Raw genomic sequence first — 21,870 nt, 5'->3', positions numbered from 1 at the left:
ATAAATTATTTAAGAAAGTAAATAAAACTCCAAGTCGTTTTTTTAAATTTGTTCATATAAATTACTTGATCGAATGGGCATTGGCGATTGTGTAAGGTGGATAGACATTGGCGACATATAGTATGACCACATCCCAGACTTATTGGCAGACGTTGATTAACTGCAAACTCATTGCAACATATGGGACAGAAGAGAAAGTCTGTCCATGAAGGCGCCTGAATTGGCATTCTGTAAAAAAAAATATACACATTCAGAAATAAAGTACACCTTAAAGTTATGATTGCCATATGGATTACTTCTACTTTTCATTAATTAAACAAGTCGGCTTATATTTATCAAAGGGATTTAAGTAGTCTAAAATTACTCCCTTAGTATTCTTTTAGGGGGAAAATTGTGCATCTTGCTGGCGTTGTTTTGTGAGGTTGGCTGTTGATGAGCCGATTATCAAAGGCTAATATTTTAAGGCCGAACAAAAATCATACTCTACAAGTCACTTATCGTACCCGTCCTGCTATATGGGGCAGAAGCATGGACCATGACAACAGTATATGAAGCGGCTTTGGGAGTGTTCGAGAGAAAAGTTCTTCGAAAGATTTATGGACCTCTACGCGTTGGCGATGGCGAGTACCGAAGAAGATTTAATGATGAGCTGTATTAAAACGCAGCGGCTGCGCTGGCTAGGCCATGTTATGCGAAGATGATGCTCCGGTCAAGAAAGTGTTTCTATCGGAACCCGCCTATGGAAGCAGAGGTAGACGGCGGCCCCCACTCCGTTGGAAGGACCAGGTGGAAAACGATTTAAACTCCCTTGGTGTGACCAATAGGCGCCGGTTGGCGGAGCGAAGGAGCGACTGGCGCGCCTTGTTGGACGGCCATAACCGTTAGACGGTTAAGCGCCAATTAAGTAAGTAAGTAAATAATATTTTAAGGCCACTGACAGCAGAGAGCGTAGTTTCATCAGCGTGGCTATCTAATGGTAACATGGCTCTTGAACCGGATCACCTTTTCATAGGCAATTAAAACAAAGAAGGAAGGCTAAGTTCGGGTGTAACCGACCATTACATACTCAGCTGAGAGCTTTGGAGACAGAATAAGGGAAAATCACCATGTAGGAAAATTACCCTAGAGTAACCCTGGAATGTGTTTGTATGACGTGGGTATCAAATGGAAGGTATTAAAGATAATTTAAAAGGGAGTGGGCCTTAGTTCTATAGGTGGACGCCTTTTCGAGATAACGCCATAAAGGTGGACCAGGGGTGACCCTAGAATGTGTTTGTACGATATGGGAATCAAATGAAAGGTGTTAATGAGTATTTTAAAAGGGAGTGGGCCTTAGTTCTATAGGCGGACGCCTTTTCGAGATATCGCCGTAAAGGTGGACCAGGGGTGACTCTATAATGTGTTTGTACGATATGGGTATAAAATTAAAGGTATTAATGAGGGTTTTAAAAGGGAGTCACCTAGTCGTATATGTAAAGGCGTTTTCGAGATATCGACCAAAATGTGGACCAGGGTGACCCAGAACATCATCTCTCGGGTACCGATAATTTATTTATATGTACATCTAAAACCACGAACAGTGTTCCTGCCAAGATTCCAACTGCTTTTGATTTCGCCCTGCATAACTTTTTCATTATCTTCTACTTAATGTGGAAGGTGTCACACCCATTTTACAAAGTTTTTTCTAAAGTTATATTTTGCGTCAATAAACCAATCCAATCACCATGTTTCACCCCTTTTTATATTATAAGCTTTTATTTAGTTTCACTTTTGTTGTATGTAATGGAATCTTGCAAGTTAAATTTGATACACTTTCCGGTGTCCGATTGAGCTGAAATTTTGCAGACATGTATAACTCCGATGACAATGCAATATTACTTTGTTAGAATTCGATAAATTAATCGATAACACAGTTAACGGTAAAGATTTGTGTTTACTTTGGCATAACAGCCTAAGTCCCATACAAACCCGCCGGTACCTATCCGTGGATTGTGATATTTAGACGTGGTGAATTACGCGTGGTGAATCTCACGCTTGCGAAAAGCGGAGACACAACCCTCTGTTGTATTTCTGTGTATAACCATCATAACTGAATTTTTAAGGCTGTTTAACTCTGTAATCTTTTCTGTAATTTATTTTGCTTTTGGAAAAATTACCTATTTGAAAAAAGCTGGCTGAAAAATATTGGCATAACAGCTTAAGTTGAATCAAGAATGGGAAATCTTGGAAAATTTGAGCAGATGTGGCAATTTCGCGCGTCCGTTGAACGAAATATTGACAATCTGCTGATCATCGCTAGGAAATTAGCGACATTCCATCAACTAAGCAGCACTTTAGCAATACTACTGTTATTATTTGGCCGCCCAAACACACACATATTAATTGTGCATTAAATCTAAAATATACAAATACACCATAATAATTTACACGGCCAAAGCCATAATAATTTATACGGGTCATCGATTCTTTCTCTGATTCAAAAGCTGAACTACCAGCGCTACCGTCATCAGCTCAGTGTCATCATTGCCAGTAGCGCCAATAACACCAAACTCGTGCCTGACACACAAAAGTCGTTTCACTCAATAGCGCAAGTGAAATGTGCTACGCACTCACTACTAAGTAGCGTCAAAAATTCGCTTGGAGTCATTTCGTCAATGAGCTACCATTGAGCTGGCACCGTAATGGCGCTGGCGCCATGCAATTTACATCACTAAAATTGCGCGAATGCCCAGGCTCATGACTTTGTTAATCCAGATGGTGAAAACGAACACTCAAAGGAATGCAACCTTGCAAACAACAGCCGTCATTTTCAAAGTGTAAAAATTCTGTGATACAATGAACGCTAACGCGGTTAGGCTCTTATCGGTAATACTATGTTCAAACAGAAAAATAAATTGAGGAAATTTCGATTTGAATTGAGTGCTGTTCATACAACTCGATTTAGCTTACACAATAGTAATTTGATAGCTGGTTGGCTCATCTCTGCAGCAAGAACATACCTTTGTTCAGACTGTCAAAATGAACACGCACATTATTAGGCGAATGAAATGGAATGAAAACATAAAACTTTGAAATTTTTGTGTGTTGTAAGAAAATGTGTTCAATGTTTTGGTTTCATTTTGAGTTTGACAATCCCTACTCCAGTGAAATGAAAGACATGAAATCAGCTGATGAGATGAGCCAACCATATAGTTCAGCCATGCGTAACTGACGTTAAAATATACTCAATAAACACACTTTACAATGTTGCATTTGCAGTTTGAAACAATTTATTACGCAATTTTTTTTAAATTGGCAATTTATTATTACAATTTATTATATGACAAATTGCGTAATAAATTGCCCAAATAGTATAAATTGCCAATTTGGTGTGTGTTTGAACCTAGTATAAGTGTTGCATACTTTTCTGCGCACTTGATTTTGTTTTACAGATTTTTGGCGATGGAATTTTAGCTAAGCGAAAGTTGGAATATTAGCCGTGTTTTTTTATACACGCGTATAGGTTTAGTTTGCGCGTGAAAAAAAACGCCTATCCTCGCTTAGATAATGCTTAGGAGACCCATCTAGCGGCAGTGGTTCAACAACTAGCTACAGCTACAGCGTGTACCGAAAAGCGGAGACACGACCCTCTGTTGTATGCCTGTGTATAACATATAGCTAAATCAGTTGCGATGAATTGTGGACACACATAGAATACATAGAATTAGTGTACGGGCAAAGAGCGTAGATTAATAAGAGGGAGCATTGTAGAGTCGTTCATTCTCCACAAAGTGGGACGGCTACACCAGGAATACACCATACGTTTTGCTCCTGCTTCGTTTTCACCATCTGGATTAAACAAGTCATGAGCCTAGGCATTCGCGCAATTTTAGTGATGTAAATTGCATGGCGCCAGCGGCAATGCGGTGCCAGCTCAATGGTAACTCATTGACGCAATGACTCCAAGCGAACTTTTGACGCTACTTAGTAGTGAGTGCGTAGTACATTTCACTTGCGCTATTGAGTGAAACGACTTTTGTGTGTCAGGCACGAGTTTGGTGTTATTGGCGCTACTGGCAATGATGACACTGAGCTGATGACGGTAGCGCTGGTAGTTCAGCTTTTGAATCAGATAAAGAATTGATGACCCGTGTAAATTATTACGGCTTTGGCTATTATTGGCTGTGACTTTGAACTAAATAAATGTTGCGGACATAACAAGCAGTCATTTTTGAGTTTTATATTTTAGATTTAATGCACAATTAATATGGGTGTGTTTGAGCAGCCAAATAATAACAGTAGTATTGCTAAAGTGCTGCTTAGTTGATGGAATGTCGCTAATTTCCTAGAGATGATCAATAGATTGTCAACATTTCGTTCAACGAACGCGCGAAACTGCCACATCTGCTCAAATGTTGCTGAAGAACGTTATCCGCTGTCATAAAAAGTAACACTGCTGCAGCTCGGACACACCCTATATCGAGAAAGTAACAAATAGACAACTTAGCTTTTCTTTACAAATCGCTTGGCTGAGATTTTCATTTGTTGATTTAACTTAAGCTGTTATGCCAATATTTTTCAGCCAGCTTATTTTCAAATAGGTAATTTTTCCAAAGGAAAAATAAATTACAGAGTTATACAGTCTTAAAAAGTCAGCTATGTTGAGGCGGACAGCATAGCAAAAGGTATGGTGAATTCCTCGTACAGCCGTCCCACAATTTCCACAAAGCTTTAGAACTCTACAATGTACCATCTTATATTTAGAGAGTCTTTGGTAGGGGGTGAAACAAAAACCAAAGACTCTCTAAATATAACCAATAATAAAAGCTTATTTTTAAAAAAGTTTTTTTTCTTTAATTTTATTTCACATATTTGGTATAGAATTATGGCATTTTTTCATTTTTCGTAATTTTCGATATCGAAAAAGTGGGCGTGATCATAGTCGGATTTCGGCCATTTTTTATACCAAGAAAAAGGGAGTTCAGATAAGTACGTGAACAATTAGGACTGTGATATAAACTGTAAGCTTTAATAAGTTAGGTGTAAAGTTTTAATGTTAAAAATATATAATTATGTACAATATAGAATTTTTTTGTCGCAGACGAAAAAGCCTAATTATCGTTAAAGCTTACAATGAACTTATAAAGTGTTATATTTCTTTAGAGTCAATTTATTCCTTACTTTTTAGTTAATTTTATTAACCAATAATAAAAGCTTATTTTTAAAAGTTTTTTTTTTCTTAAATTTTATTTTTTACTTTTTAGTTCGTTTTATTAACAAGTAATAGAAGCTTGTTCTTAGAAAAGCCTTTTTCTTAAATTTAATTTAAATATGAATTTTTTTAAGTTTTTAGTAGGGTAAAATATTCTTTAAATTAGTTACGTTATCTTTACTTAGTTATTTGTAACGTTTCTCATTCTATCCATTTCTTTTAATGCATCTACTTACTTTTTAGTCAATTTTATTAACCAATAATAAAAGCTTATTTTTAAAAGTTTTTTTTTCTTTAATTTTATTTTTTGTTCATTTTGTTCCCACGAGTGTAGGACAAAAACGGTCCATCCCCTCAGAGGTCCATTGTAGAGGGATAAGGGCTTCAGTACAACAGGGTTCGCCCTGGTACCCTGAGACGCAACGTTAGCGGTATGAAATTTTTATACACCCTCATATCATTCAGCCCTCGGCACGAGCTCACCTTGGCATTGGGTCATAAATACTAATAATAAATCAGAAAAAATCCACATTCATAACCAACAAATTTTCTCTGTGGCAGAGATCGGCATCAGCTAACTTTTTTGATACTCTAATATATCCGCAGCAATTTGAGTATGGTGCGTATAAAACAACCAAGCGCAGCTAGCCTGATCTATTCGTTGACATACAAAAATTATTGTGTAAGTATAAGCTATGATGCATATGGATACAAGCTAAAACGGTTTCTCACGAACTATTCTCGTGTTTGGTTTGTTTTCGTATGAAATTTTTCATTGAAATATGAAGCAAAAGTTTGCTTCGAAGGGTGAATTTCAAAGCGCAACTGCTAGCTCAGCTAATCAGTTATCAGCTAAGTGAAAGAAATTGTGCTTTTGAAACGATACGTTGAACCAACTGTCAACAACCCATCGATAAAAACGTTGAGTGAATAGAGCGGAAAATTTGTATGCTCACTAATTTGCCGTAAAGTTGCAACTGTGCGTTCCAAGAAGTTATCACTAATCAACTTCGCCAGCAGTGTTGCTTTTGGAATGTGCCCTATGCTTTGTTCAACTCATTCAAATGAATTTTTATATATGTGCATACACATGTTCACGTGTTCTTGCAACAACAAAACGTTAAATACATACATACATATGAATATACAGATTTTCGAGAAAACATATCGTATGTCTTTGTCAAAAGTAGCTTCACTTCGGATATCAGCATCTTCGGTTGTCAGATCTTTCGCGTTCAACGCTAACGCGGTGTCAGGATGAAAAAAGACTCTCAACCAAATTACTGATACGAATCGCTACGTTTGAATAACCCTGACTGAGTATGAGTACACGATTTTTTATATCATGATCCGAATATATTGGGGCATATTCATAATCGAAATAAAATGTGACTAAGTTAGTTGAAGCATTTTTGACAGAGAGCACATATAAAATTGTGTCAAACAGTGTTAACTAACTTAAAATCATATTTTATTGTGACTTGGCCTATGTCGCGTTCAGTTTACAACTACTCATTGCAGATCTCTGCTCTGTCTGTTAAATCTGTTTTAAAATAATAACCGTGTTTTTTTTACACGTAAACGTCTATACGCTTATAATTTATATGGACTGCTAAGCGCCAAACTTTAAATACACCTCTGAAGTTGCTGCGCATAAAATGTGTACTAATAAATTTCAATACGCATTATACGCAGATGTAACTGAAATATGTGTTTTTGTTTCACCCCCTACACTAATTCTATGTATTCTATGTGTGTCCACAATTCATCGCAACTGATTTAGCTATATGTTATACACAGGCATACAACAGAGGGTCGTGTCTCCGCTTTTCGGTACACGCTGTAGCTGTAGCTAGTTGTTGAACCACTGCCGCTAGATGGGTCTCCTAAGCATTATCTAAGCGAGGATAGGCTTTTTTTTTACGCGCAAACGTAAACCTATACGCGTGTATAAAAAAACACGGCTAATATCCCAACTTTCGCTTAGCTAAAATTCCACCGCCAAAAATCTGTAAAACAAAATCAAGTGCGCAGAAAAGTATGCAACACTTACCGATAAGAGCCTAACCGCGTTAGCGTTCGTTGTATCACAGAATTTTTACACTTTGAAAATGACGGCTGTTGTTTGCAAGGTTGCATTCCTTTGAGTGTTCGTTTTCACCATCTGGATTAACAAAGTCATGAGCCTGGGCATTCGCGCAATTTTAGTGATGTAAATTGCATGGCGCCAGCGCCAATGCGGTGCCAGCTCAATGGTAGCTCATTGACGAAATGACTCCAAGCGAATTTTTGACGCTACTTAGTAGTGAGTGCGTAGCACATTTCACTTGCGCTATTGAGTGAAACGACTTTTGTGTGTCAGGCACGAGTTTGGTGTTATGGCGCTACTGGCAATGATGACACTGAGCTGATGACGGTAGCGCTGGTAGTTCAGCTTTGGAATCAGAGAAAGAATCGATGACCCGTATAAATTATTATGGCTTTGGCCGTGTAAATTATTATGGTGTATTTGTATATTTTAGGTTTAATGCACAATTAATATGTGTGTGTTTGAGCGGCCAAATAATAACAGTAGTATTGCTAAACTGCTGCTTAGTTGATGGAATGTCGCTAATTTCCTAGCGATGATCAGCAGATTGTCAATATTTCGTTCAACGGACGCGCGAAATTGCCACATCTGCTCAAATTTTCCAAGATTTTCCATTCTTGATTTAACTTAAGCTGTCATGCCAATATTTTTCAGCCAGCTTTTTTCAAATAGGTAATTTTTCCAAAAGCAAAATAAATTACAAAAAAGATTACAGAGTTAAACAGCCTTAAAAATTCAGCTATGTTGGTTATACACAGAAATACAACAGAGGGTTGTGTCTCCGCTTTTCGCAAGCGTGAGATTCACCACGCGTGATTCACCACGTCTAAATATCACAATCCACGGATAGGTACCGGTGGGTTTTGTATGGGACTTAGGCTGTTATGCCAAAGTAAACACAAATCTTTACCGATAAGTGTATTATCGATTAATTTATCGAATTCTAACAAAATAATATTGCATTGTCATCGGAGTTATACATGTGTGCAAAATTTCAGCTCAATCGGACACCGGGAAGTGTATCAAATTTAACGTGCAAGATTCCTTTACATACAACAAAAGTGAAACTAAATAAAAGCTTATAAAAAAAAGGGCGGAGCCACGCCCATTTTGAAATTTTATTTTATTTTTGTACTTTGTTGCACCATATCATTAGTGGGGTTGAATGTTGACATAATTTACTTATATACTGTAAAGATATTAAGTTTTTTGTTAAAATTTGACTTAAAAATGTTTTTTCGTCATCCGATTTTGCTAATTTTTATTGAGCACACATATAGTAATAGGAGTAACATTCCTGCCAAATTTCATCATATCTTTAACGACTGCCAAGTTACAGCTTGCAAAACTTTTAAATTACATTCTTTTAGAAGTGGGCGGTGCCACGCCCATTGTCCAAAATTTTACTAATTTTCTATTCTGCGTCATAAGGTCAACCCACCTACCAAGTTTCATCGCTTTATCCGTCTGTGGTAATGAATTATCGCACTTTTTCGGTTTTTCGAAATTTTCGATATCGAAAAAGTGGGCGTGGTTACAGTCCGATTTCGTTCATTTTAAATAGAGATCTGAGACGAGTGCCCAGGAACCTACGTACCAAATTTCATCAAGATACCCTTAAAATTTATTCAAGTTATAGTTTTTACGGACATACGGACGGACGGACGGACGGACATGGCTAAATCAATTTCTTTTTTCACCCAGATCATTTTAATATATAGAAGTCTATATCTATCTCGATTAGTTTATGCCGTTACGGATTACCGTTATGCGAAAAAATTAATATACTCTGTGAGCTCTGCTCAGCTGAGTATAAAAATAAAGTCCTCTATCTTTCTCTCTCTCTTCTATACTGTGCAGAAGGTAAATCATAACCCAGCGGCTACGTTGGTTTGGTCATATTATGGTAGTTGCTTAAGATCTTACGTACGGAAGCAGAGGAAGAGGGAGGCCCCACTGCGGTGAAAGCACCAAGTGGGGAACAATTAGGGATCCCTTGGAATACCTCCAACCCAATTCTCAGCTATAGCGTGCAATTATTTGCCTGCAATTGTGGCCTAAACAACCCCGCGGAAAAGATGCGTTGATGGTGAATGAGAACAAAACGGTGTGCCTGCAATCATTAAACGCCACTGTTGGGAGGCATAATTTCGAAATCGTAAAGGGTATCGTTTATTTGTGAAACAGCATTAACACAGACAACAACGTCAGTCTAGAAAACCAGCAAAGGATCACACTTGCCAACAAATGCTACTTTGGTCTGAGTAGGCTATTGAAAAGTAAAGTCATTTCTTGACAAACGAATTATGCTCTACAAATCACTTATCGTACCCGTCTTATTTAGAGCCGAAGCATGGACCATGACATCAGATGAGGCGGCTTTTTCGCCTTACAAAATCTGGTACTGTCACCAACCAAATCCTTGCCGACTTTATTTACAACTTGGACAAAGCAAATGTCGACCATATTGGACATCCACGTAGATGGCATTACGCTACAGACTATCCTACACTCAAAAATACTGGGTGTGACATTCGATCAGCACCGCCATTTTGGCGTAAGTCTAGAGTCTGAAGTCTCTAGTCGGCAGCACTTGGGGAAGAACCAATTATGAAGCATTTGGCCGGCCGCTTGTATGCTACGCGTCCCCAATTAAAGCTCGTGATATTCAATTAATCGAATATTCGATTTTCGGAATTTGATTAGTTGAAATCAAATTACATCGTCGATTATTCAAATAATTGCCTCTTGTCGCTGTTGAACGATCATTCGAATGTTGAAATAAACATCGGTAAACTGAATGAAAAATATAATCTGCCACTGCTCCGGCTGTGAATATGAATAGATTATAGAAGACATGCAGGCCTGCAGTTTCCTCCAGTTTGTTTCTTTTCGGCTCGGCGACCATATTGGGGATCGGACTCTAATCTCTTATTAATCGAAAATCGCTAATCGAATAGTTGATTTGTTTAGATTATTCGAAAAACCGCATTTTAACGATTATTCGATTTTCAAATTTCGATTTTCTACGAAGTGTGCATACAAAACAATTACGTATACGCAGCGTATGCACCAAATATTTGTCTTTGTTGAACCTCAGTTAATTCGCACGCGTTGTAGATACTGAAATCTTGGAATCTAATGTCTCAAAAACGTGTCCCCGAGTAAAATTTTCCGAACTTTCTGAATTCGAAAAGCATACAAAACTTTCAGAAATAAAACCATATTTTGGTGGGAAAGTCAAAAATTCGTCAAAAATCGAAAATTTTCACAAATTTTCGGGAACCAATTTGTGGTCATCGCAAATATCTTTATATATATATATATGTAAGGCGCGATAACCTCCGAAGAGATCTAAGGCCGAGCTTCTCTTCCAATTTGCGTCGTGCTCCTCTTGATTTTCCCTGGCCGGACGGGACCTACATATTTTATGCCGACTCCGAACGGCATCTGCAAGGCAGATGAGTTTTCACTGAGAGCTTTTCATGGCAGAAATACACCCGGAGCGCTTGCCAAACACTGCCGAGGGGCGACCCCGCTTAGAAAAATTTTCTTCTAATTGAAAAACCTTATTTCTAAAATTTTGATGTTGCTTTGCCCGGGGTGCGAACCCAGGGCATACGGTGTGGTAGGCGGAGCACGCTCCATCACACCACGGTGGCCGCCCGCAAAATCTCTTATCTTTAGCTTTACAAATAAAGGAGACATTTTTACTTTTCCAACGTGTAATACCCGATCTTTCTACGATGAAAAGTACGCTCGAAATCGAACGAGATGTTATGAGTGGTAATCGACTGACATGAGGCTTCGTGAACCGATTTCTCGAGACAGTTCAAAAAATGTATCTCGTATATAAATTATACCTCTTGGCTTCAAGAATATATGAGCAAAGTATTTAAATGCCATTTCGAATAACTCCGTTCATAACACATTGATTAAATCCAAGATTATCACAAAAGTACCTCAAATTGCTCCCAAATTGACGGCGGAAGAGCCCCGAAATAGGATTCAAAACTATCTCGAAATTATGGAAAAAATTGCCCTAGAAGTACCCTGAAATGGTCTCCAAGATCATAGTGCAATGATTACAACCAAAACCATACCGAAATTACTCCAAAGTGATCTCTTAATAACCTCGGGAGAATGCTGAAATAGTCCCCAAGATTAACAGGAAATGATCGTGAACTGGCCTCGAAATGACTACGGAAGAACCACGAAATAGTCCCCAAATGATCCCGAAATAACCCTATAATGATACCGAAATAACCTCGAATAGTCTGCAAAACCATCCTGAAATTAATCCAAAGTGATCCCTTAAAGACACCGGTAAAATCCAGAAATAGTCTTCAACCCCCTCCCGAAATTACCCAAAACCTGGGACCTATGAAGAAATCAGGAACTTAAGAAGTCAGGCGAAAAGGCCCGAAAACTCTACGCTAAACTCCAACGCCAAAAATATCTGAAACAGTATCGAGTGCGCAGAAAAGTATGCAATGTGGTCATAAGGAATAACCGGAGGTGCAGGAGTTTTTGGACAGATTGACAAGTAGTGCATCATTTCCCAGACCTTACTTACTTACTTAATTGGCGCTTAACCATTTAAACGGTTATGGCCGTCCAACAAGGGGCGCCAGTCTCTCTTCCAACCGGCGCCAATTGGTCACACCAAGGGAGTTTAAATCGTTTTCCACCTTGTCCTTCCAGCGGAGTAAGGCCGCCATCTACCTCAGCTTCCGTAGGCGGGTTCTGATAGAAACGCTTTCTTGGCCGGAGCGTCATTTGCTAGACCAGTGTTATTTATTAACTAGAATCTAACCATTTTTACTTCTTTATAGTCCGATGGAATATGCTTTATCACCTCCCTTGCAGTTTAGCAATGGGGAAAAGTGCTACCTCCGTAACTTTAAGATATACTACACATCAATCTTAAAACCGTCTGTCATTCGCTGAGTTTTGTCATTGCGTTTTCGTTCATTGTTCCGATAAGCTTCCAAATCATGCTCATGTCGGAAATTGTTTTTGAATTCTAAGGGCAAAGTAAAAATTGTTGTTAGAAAATAAAAGTCCGGATTTAACCCCAACCCATCTAAGTAACAGTCCGGATTTAACTTTTATTTTCGGCATTATAAAATAAAAGTTCGGATTTTTTTTTTTTTTTTTTTAAGTCCGAAAAATAAAAAGGATGTATGATTCGTCATGAAAATCCTATGGGTATCCCCGGGATCAAACAAAGTTTCACCTAGGAAAATTTTTTGACCCTGCCTTTTTCGACTCAAGAAAAGAAAATACCTATAACTATAGGCATGTGGTCTTATTTTGTGAACGTTTTTCCAAACATTCGTCACTTGTATAAATTCACAATGGCTAATATGATAGCTCAATTCCATTGATCAATGGCTAAAGGCTCCATTACTGATACTTAGCATAGACTTGACTTGGCTTGCGAACTGTCACTTACAGTTCTGTTAAATGAACATTGCATGTTACTGATTACTCAAAACTTGACTTAGAAGTCTGTTGAATTTTGATTTTCTATGTAAGTTCTAAGTGACGTTTACATTTTGAGATGCCATTTGTTTGTTTCCATTTCATTTTGACATTTTGTCATACAAATTGACATTTATTTAAAAATAAATTTCAACGCTGATTATGATGCCAGATTTTATGCGCCAAGTGGAGTATAATCGTGGCTAAGTTGCCAAGTTTACGCCAAGTCAAGTCTATGCTAAGTATCAGTAATGAGGGCTTAAGTATAAACTACGCCATCATGCGCCCCACGCAGTTACGCATCTAAAAAATTATGGCCGCGTTACAATGAACTTTTTCATACAGATGCATTCACGCCATGTAATGCACAATAAGTAGATTGCATGTATTTTAATGGAGAAGGGCAACCATTTGACATACAAAAGTTGGCAATTTCCAACTTTTGCTACATGCAAAAATCATTAGAAGAATTCGACATTTTCTTGGCTATGGGTGCTTTCACATTTGCAAGGGAAATTATTTTCCCCACTCTTTGGTACTTTTCCAACATTTTTCACAATTAATAACTGAATTTAAACAAAAACAAGTAAAGGTGTCTATGTTCGGGTGTAACCGAACATTATATACTCAGGGTGAGTTTCAATTGTACATTTCATTTCAGATAAATTACTTTACTACATAACACGTGGCACCGCCCGTTTAAAAAAAACAATTTTTTGCTAAGTTATAGCTTATTATTCTAGTCTACGACCCTTTTAAATTTGTTTTATGTATATCTAAGTTGACGTGGTCTTTAACCGATCCCGTCCATTTTTACTAGAAATATTTTCTGCTATAAGGAAAATATGTGTACACAATTTCATTACGATATGTTAATTTTTCTTCGAGTTATGGCTCCCGAAACATAGAAAATTGCTTAGTCAGTAGTGGGTGCCACACCCATTTTCAAAAATTTTTGTGTTTTCCAATTTAATGTTATAATTCTATTCAATAAAATTCTATTGACACAAAGCTCTTTTTCGCTAAGAAGATATAGCTTATTATTTTCGTCTACGACCCTTTCAAAAATCTTTTAACAGATCTCGTCCATTTTTCCTAGAAATATTTCCTGCTATAGGGAAAATTTGTGTACCCAGTTTTATAACGATCCGTTAATTTTTCTTCGAGTTATGGCTCCCGCAACATAGGAAATTGCTTAGTCATAAAAGAGGCGGTGCCACACCCATTTTTTTAAATTTGGAGTTTTTCCCATTTATTGTTATAAATCCACTTAGGAAATGAAATACCATTGATATAAAGCTCTTTTTTGCAAAGATATAGCTTATTTTATTCGTCTATGACCTTTTTTAAAATCTTTTATATAAAAGTGGGCGTGGTCCTTAACCGATTTTGTTAAATTTTCTTCAAATCATTCCTTATAGTAAAGGCAACCTCTATGCCGAATTTTGTTACGATAGGTTTAACGATTTTTGATTTATGATTAATAATATTTGTAAAATTGATTTTATCGTAAGTGGGCGGTGCCACGCCCATTTTCAAAAATTTTTCCAAAATTTTATCAAGAGTCTCAATATCAGTCCACATGTCAAATTTCAACATTCTAGGTGTATTATTTACTAAATTATCAGTTTTTTTGTGTTTTCCAAAATTTTATATATACAAGAAGTGGGCGTGGTTATCAACCGATTTCGCTCATTTTCAATACCAATCTATTCTGGGTCCAGATAAGCTAGTGTACCAAATTTGGTGAGGATATCTCAATATTTACTCAAGTTATCGTGCTAACGGACGGACATGGCTCAATCAAATTTTGATATATGGAAGTCTATATCTATCTCGATTCCTTTATACCTGTAAAACCAACCGTTATCCAATCAAAGTTAATATACTCTGTGTGCAAAGCACGCTGAGTATAAAAATTCAATCCAAAAATATACATACATAAGTAAGACCCATGATTCAATTACTACAGGTTTGTTCTCCACATATGAAAGAGCTTTGACACTCCAGTTTAAAAATCGGGACGTGTTGCTTTTACGAAGTAAAGAAAAAGGGGAATAATTCAATCCCCTCAGCGAAAATTTTAGTTGAAAAGTGCCTTTAGTAGTATATTAGTAGTGATAATAAATGTGTAAATGCCAATAGATTTATGGGGAAATAATTAATTTTCTACTAATATTTCTTGAATTGATAAAGAGTTATGTTGACTTGTTCATTCTTTCAGAATTTGGTTGAGAAATGCCGTGCGTCAGCATTTTATTCAAAAATACACTATTTCAAAATTTGTTTAAAAAACTCCCTATCTGAGCATAAGTTCAATGCATTTTGACAAAAGAGCATTCTGAGATAAGGTGTTCTTCAACCTAAAGGGTCTGACAAACTTGACATAGTCATAAACCCGTAGTCATAATTATAGTTTTACTTATCCATATCAATTGGCATCAGTTATTGGTGCCTTAACCTAAAAATCGTGAAATTTTCATAAAAATGAAGAAAACGCAAGAAATTACTAACATATACCACAAAAAATAAGTCTGTTAGTCAAAACGTATTCATAACAATAAATAAAATCTACAAAAAGTTAATAAGTTCTCCAACTCAAGTATTTTTAGGTTATGGATATGGCGAGAAACCAAAAACTAATTGGTTGGTTATGGTATCGTTATGGCAAGGGCTTTATGGTATGGCACCATTGACCAATTACATTGATTTCCATAAGGATGCTTGAATCAGCTGTTTTATATGGATATGGATACGTCAAGTTTAAACGACCCTTAATTCTGATATATAGGGCGTTTTTGTGACAAATCCTGAAATGGAAAATTTTTGAAAAATACTTTGAGATAGGATTATTTCGAACTGGTAGATACAGACATGGGGATACTCTACTCAGCAGCTGCAATGAATTGACAAACAAATAAAAGAAAATGGCTTATTGTCTTAGAACTTAATATTCCGGCCTCGACTTTGACAGAAGAGTTTAGCTTTGGTGCGGTCCTGCTACACAGGGAGTATTTACCTTTTTATTCTGAAATTTCGGAAAGCACTTTTCTATTAGGTGGAAGTGTTCCGGATAAACCGTTAATTTAGAATATTCGGAACACGTTCGCTTGATACTACCTAACGAGGTCCGAATATTCCAAATAAGTATATAAATAATATTCCAAATATAAAATGAATGAATTGGTTTAGGTTTCTTATGTTCATAGGTTTACGAAAATGCACGATTCCTTGGTGTCCGCACTTTTCATTAAATTACTTATGTTCAGCCACACTAATAGCTCCTGGCATAGTTGATAAATTTATCATAAAATAAAAAAAAAAATTTGTAAGGAATTATGCAGTTCAGTACTTATCGGGTATTTGTAAACTAATTGCTTCCTATTTCTACTACTAATATTTTTTCGAAAAATGGCAAAGAAACAACACAAGGAGGTCAACTCGATTTGGGAGCAAAATGGCTGCAATTGTCAAGAAATCCATTGCACGGTGGGGTATTTGATCAATCTAGCTGGCCAAAACTAAAACAGCAGTAATTTCTGTTAAAAAAGTAGTTGTCTCACTTCATTGTTATGAAAGGAAATATTTGACAGTAAATTCACGGTGTTCCGCGCAGAATTATTAAGGATCGAGCCCCGGTTGCGGAGGGACCAGGGGTCATTTTTTGGCATTACATGAGATATGTATGTCAATATGGGTATCAAACGAAAGGTATTTTACTCCGCATTTCTACTGATACTTTTAAGTAGAGTTGCCACCTCACCTTTTTTATAATTCTTGTATATCCACTACCATCTCGGAAACGGCTTAACCGATTTGAATCAAATTTGGTACATCGATATAGTATTACATTTTAAGACTTTTCACCTAGGTGTTGCCACTGAGGATGTTCTCACAAGGTTGCCACCTTCTGCCAATAGGGGTATCGGTCTCATACAAAATTGATCACCACTCAAAAAATCGCGGGTATACGAAGCGGTTTTTGTTATTAAACTTTGAAATAAACACAAGTTTATGTATTGCCAAGAAATTACTGACATGATATGCCATGAAAAAGAATATATCTTTTTGTTTCCAAAGTTTTTAAAAAATTTAATATTTACTAGTATTACAAATAGAAAAGGTAACTAGATTTGATTAAGCCTGAACAAGTGAACAAGTATTTAGGTTAGAAGGGTATATTGCTTTTTATACTCAGTGTCCTTTGCACACAGAGTATATTAATTTTGATTGGATAACGGTTGGTTGTACAGGTATAAAGGAATCCAGGTAGATATAGACTTCCATATATCAAAATCATAAGTATCGAAAAAAAATTTGATTGAGTCATGTCCGTCCGTCCGTCCGCCTGTCCGTCTGTCCGTTAACACGATAACTTGAGTAAATATTGAGATATCTTCACCAAATTTGGAGCTTATCTGGACCCAGAATAGATTGGTATTGAAAATGAGCGAAATCGGATGATAACCACGCCCACTTTTTATATATATAACATTTTGGAAAACACAAGAAACCTGATTATTTAGTATATAATACACCTAGAATGTTGAAATTTACGTGTGGACTGATATTGAGACTCTTGATAAAAATTTGATAAAATTTTTTTAAAATGGGTGTGGCACCGCCCCCTTGTGATAAAATCAATTTTACAAATATTATTAATCATAAATCAAAAATCATTAAACCTATCATAACAAAATTCGGCAGAGAGGTTGCCTTTACTATAACGAATGCCTTCAAGAAAAATTTATGAAATCGGTTAAGGACCACGCCCACTTTTATATAAAAGATTTTTAAAAGGGTCGTGGACGAATAAAATAAGCTATATCTTAGCAAAAAAGAGCTTTGTATTAATAGAATTTTACTTTCTAAATTGAATTATAACATTAAATTGGAAAACACTAAAATGTTTGAAAATGGGTGTGGCACCGCCCCTTTTATGACTAAGCAATGTTCTATGTTTCGGGAGCCATAACTCGAAGAAAAATTAACATATCGTAATGAAATTGTGTACACATATTTTCCTTATAGCAGAAAATATTTCTAGTAAAAATGGACGGGATCGATTAAAGACCACGGCAACTTAGATATAAAACAAGTTTAAAAGGGTCGTAGACTAGAATAATAAGCTATAACTTAGCAAAAAATAGTTTTGAATCAATGATATTTCACTTATCAAGTTTTACTGTAAGAGGAAATGGGGAGACATATTTCTTTTTAACGGGCGGTGCCACGTGTTATATAGAAAAGTAATTTATCTGAAATGAAATGTACAATTGAAGCTCACGCTGAGTATATAATGTTCGGTTACACCCGAACTTAGACACCTTTACTTGTTAATCCAAAAATACATCGAACTGCACACAATTTTTATACAACTTTAGATGTGCGCTGTTAGCTCCGTTGACCTGGCAGATGGGTTTTGGGGTATGTATACTATTCAGTGGACATGTGGGAACGCTACGGAGTATATTTAAAAAAATTGGAATATTTTGAAATATCGACTTTTGGCCAGCTAGATTGATCAAATACCCCACCGTGCAATTTTCGTCGATATGAAATCGAATGCACCCCATTTCTTTTTTGTTAGTACATACACTAATGCATGGTGTTGTGTTTTCCATGATTAAATTTTTTTCCACATTGAACATATTTATATTTGGACTTACAAACTATTTTCAGAAGCACTAAAAAAAATTTACATATGTACAAAATACACATACCTACTCGGATGTGTGGCAATGTAAATGTTCGATTTCAGTTGCTATAAGGTATCAAATAGAATATATAACGGGCAACAATAGATAATAGATAAATACTACAAATAAATAACGATACATATGCATGGTATGAGAATACACAAAAAAGCGATCGCGTAAACAGTGCTAATTACCGTGGAATAAGAGAGCTCCTCATGGAACTTGGGGGTGGGGAGGGAGGGATGGCCTGAAGGTTTAATGTGGCCATATAAATCGTTCCCGAGATGGTCGGGCCAGCACCTTAATGGTGCTGTGTTACCGGAGCGTATCGGATCTGTATCCGACAAAGGACCATCACATCGATAACACTCCCCAAAGCCTTCGGGGAGTAACTAATCGCTACAACAACAACAACAACAACAGAGCTTGTAAGTTTCGGTTTAGCGTGTTGAGTAAAAGGCTAAAGCTCAAAGTCAACGAACTGTGAATCTAGGACACACACCACGCTACCAGAGCACCACCTTTTTCTCAACTCCAAAGAAGGTTTTAACTGCGAGAAAAGGAGTTGCGTCCATAGTGCTTTGTCTTGAATTGAGTTCCCCACAAAGCTAATACGACTTTGTCAAATAACGTTAAGTAATATCATCAGCTCATTTTGGATTGGAACGGACTTATCTGAGCTCTTCGAAACAAAACGATAATTCACACAAGGTAGTGCTGGAGAAGATAAGATCCCTGCGGTAAACTTCGAAGTTAGCGATGGAAACGCATTCGACTTAATCTAATTCGGTGATAAGATTCCATCGGTTTTCTACTCGGCCAGCTGTACATGTACACGGAGTATAATATTATTATTATTTTATTGAAAAGATTAAATCAATTAACCTAGACAATGTAGTATTTAGCTTTAGCAACATTGGCCATCAAGCTTATTATATGCAAAGTGTAGAAATTGCTTAACAAAGCTATTAGGTAGTAAGAAAAGTAAAAATAAAATAAAAATTTATAAAATTACAATAATGTTAATCACACTTGGAAATATAAGTTGAGTTTACAAAGGAACTTAACAAACTTTTTTACGTTATCGTAACTCACATTGATTAAGACCTCCCTGAAATTGTTGGCGTGTATTTGCTGACGTAAGTTGTTTAAGTATGGACATGTTTCTATTATATGAGTTATAGTGAGGATGCTAGTAGGGTTGTTGCAGAATAAACAGGTGGGCGGCTGAGTGTTTTCTATGAGATGTTTTTGTGTTATTTTTGAGTGTCCGAGACGAAATCGTGTGTATTTTATAATGTGCCTTCTTGGCAGTCCACTAGGAAAGATAGGTGCTTGTCCACTGGGGTTTATATTTTTATAGAAATGTGAATAGTCGGCGTAGTTTTGGTTGGCTGATAACGAACAAAATTTGAGCACGAGGCGTTTTATATCGTTTTTACTTAGGGTGTTTACCAGTTTAAGTGGAGATTTTGTAGCTAGCTTTGCTGTGGAATCAGCAAGGCAATTGCCTTGTATTCCTAAGTGACTGGGTACCCATAGAAGTTTGATTTTACTAGTATTTGCAATTACTAGGTCTCTTATTTCGCAAACAGTTTTGTCGCAATAGTTGATATTCTTAATAGCGTTTAGTGTAGATAGCGAGTCCGAGCAAATAATGTATTTCTGATGGCTGTGGATTGCGTTTTGATTGCGTAAAGTATAGCAATTGCTTCTGCGGTGAATATAGAAGCTGCTGTTGGAAGTAAGGCTGATGTTAATGTGTGTTTGTCAGTGGTAACGCTAAATGCAACGGTGTGTTGTGATTTGGACCCATCTGTGTAGAGTATGTTCCAGTTGGGATAATTATCGAGAATACTTAGAAATTCCTGGAGGAATATGTCTGGCGGTGTGTCTTCTTTTTTGTATTTGGGTAGAGCCGAGAGCCATTATAACCGTATTGTCTTTTAAGTGCCATGGCGGAGCTCGGGGTTTGTAAGGTTGTGTGGTGTTGATTGGTATGTCCATATTCTTTGCGAGGTCTATAACTTTTTGCAACGCTGGTGTGTTTTTAGTTCTACGTTTCCTTTTTAGCCTGTTTTTAAGTACCGAAAGTAGTGGGGATTCGGCCTTGTCGGTTAGCTTGGTGGTTAAGCAGCCAGTGATGTATGTTATTCTGTCTTTTATTTGTGGTAATCCGGTTTCAGTAAGAATGTTGATAATTGGTGTTGTGCGGAACGCCCCAATCGCTAAACGTGCTGCGGAGTGATATATAGAAGATATTTTTGAGATGTTTCTTTGCGATGTTGATCGGAATATAGGGAGGCCGTAATCAATTTTACTCAAAATTGTTGCTTTGATTATTTTTATAAGTGTATTTGTATTACTTTCTAACTTAACATTGCTGAGGCATTTTATAGCATTAAGTCTATTTTGCAGGGACTCGCACAAGTAGTTTGTGTGGTCATTCCAATTATATTTATTATTAAATATTACGCCTAAGATCTTAAGAGTATTTACATTTTGTACATGTTGATTGTTTATACTTAAGTCTATGCTATTACAGTTTCGTTTTTTGCATATATGTAAATGCTTTGATTTAGCTATGGAAATTTTTGTGCCACTGATTTTGCACCAATCTACTAGTTTATATAATAGCACGTTAGTTTCGGTGGTAAATTTATTAACGTTTGAGACCTTTACAAAAATGCAAAGGTCATCGGCATAAAGGAAATGGTGGAAGTACTTATGTTCCTGTATTATACGACTAAGTTTATCGTATGCAATCAAGAAGAGGGTTACCGAAAGTGGCGAACCTTGAGGGATACCATTTTCAAGAGCCAACTGGCCAGTTGTGAAGTTATTGGCCCTGACCCGCATTTTCCGGTTTTGTAGGTAGTTGCGAATAAAGTTTATCATTTTTTGTCCGACTCCCCAAGATGTTAGTTGGTCAATGATAGAGTGGAGACCGACACGGTCAAAGGCTTTTTCAATGGAAAGAATGGAGACATGATTTTTCGCGGAGATAGCATTGGATATTTGTTCGTCTAGGACAAGGAGAGCATCGATGGTGCTGCAGCCTGTTTTGAAGGCTGTTTGCTGACTGGAAATAAGGTTTTTGCTTTGTATATACCACATTAGACGGCGCGCTATCATTTTCTCCATGACTTTTGAAATGCAGGGAATTAGTGATATGGGACGGTATCCATCTGGTTTATCTTTAGGTTTACCTTGCTTGGGAATAGGGATTACAAGTGCTGTTTTCCATTGTTGTGGTATGGTGCTAGATGCGAATATTATGTTGTAGAGCTGCAATAGTTTCTGCTTACCTATGGCAGGAAGATTTTGAAGAAGGGGGTAGGATACGTTATCGAGTCCAGGGGTTTGGCCTTTAAGAGTGGAAAGGCAAGAATTGAGTTCTTCGA

At 36.9% G+C, this 21,870-nt stretch overlaps 1 protein-coding gene across 2 annotated transcripts in view; it reads right to left on the bottom strand.

Moving 5' to 3' along the window:
* The window catches only part of roq (roquin), a 62,093-nt gene that overhangs the window by 22,923 nt on the left and 17,300 nt on the right, over window positions 1-21,870 (bottom strand). For both annotated transcript variants that reach the window (XR_010953572.1, XM_067788292.1), the window contains exon 2: window positions 66-228. Coding sequence is in view for 1 of the 2 variants with exons in the window: in XM_067788292.1 (XP_067644393.1) it covers window positions 66-227 (162 nt within the window). In the remaining variant the exon portion in view is untranslated. The remainder of the gene's footprint in view (window positions 1-65; window positions 229-21,870) is intronic.

The sequence above is a fragment of the Eurosta solidaginis genome, chromosome 5, assembly GCF_040869045.1.
Source record: "Eurosta solidaginis isolate ZX-2024a chromosome 5, ASM4086904v1, whole genome shotgun sequence".
Classification (NCBI taxonomy): domain Eukaryota; kingdom Metazoa; phylum Arthropoda; class Insecta; order Diptera; family Tephritidae; genus Eurosta; species Eurosta solidaginis.
The sequence above is the reverse complement of the archived record's forward strand: the minus strand, read 5'-3'. Positions and strand labels throughout refer to the sequence as shown.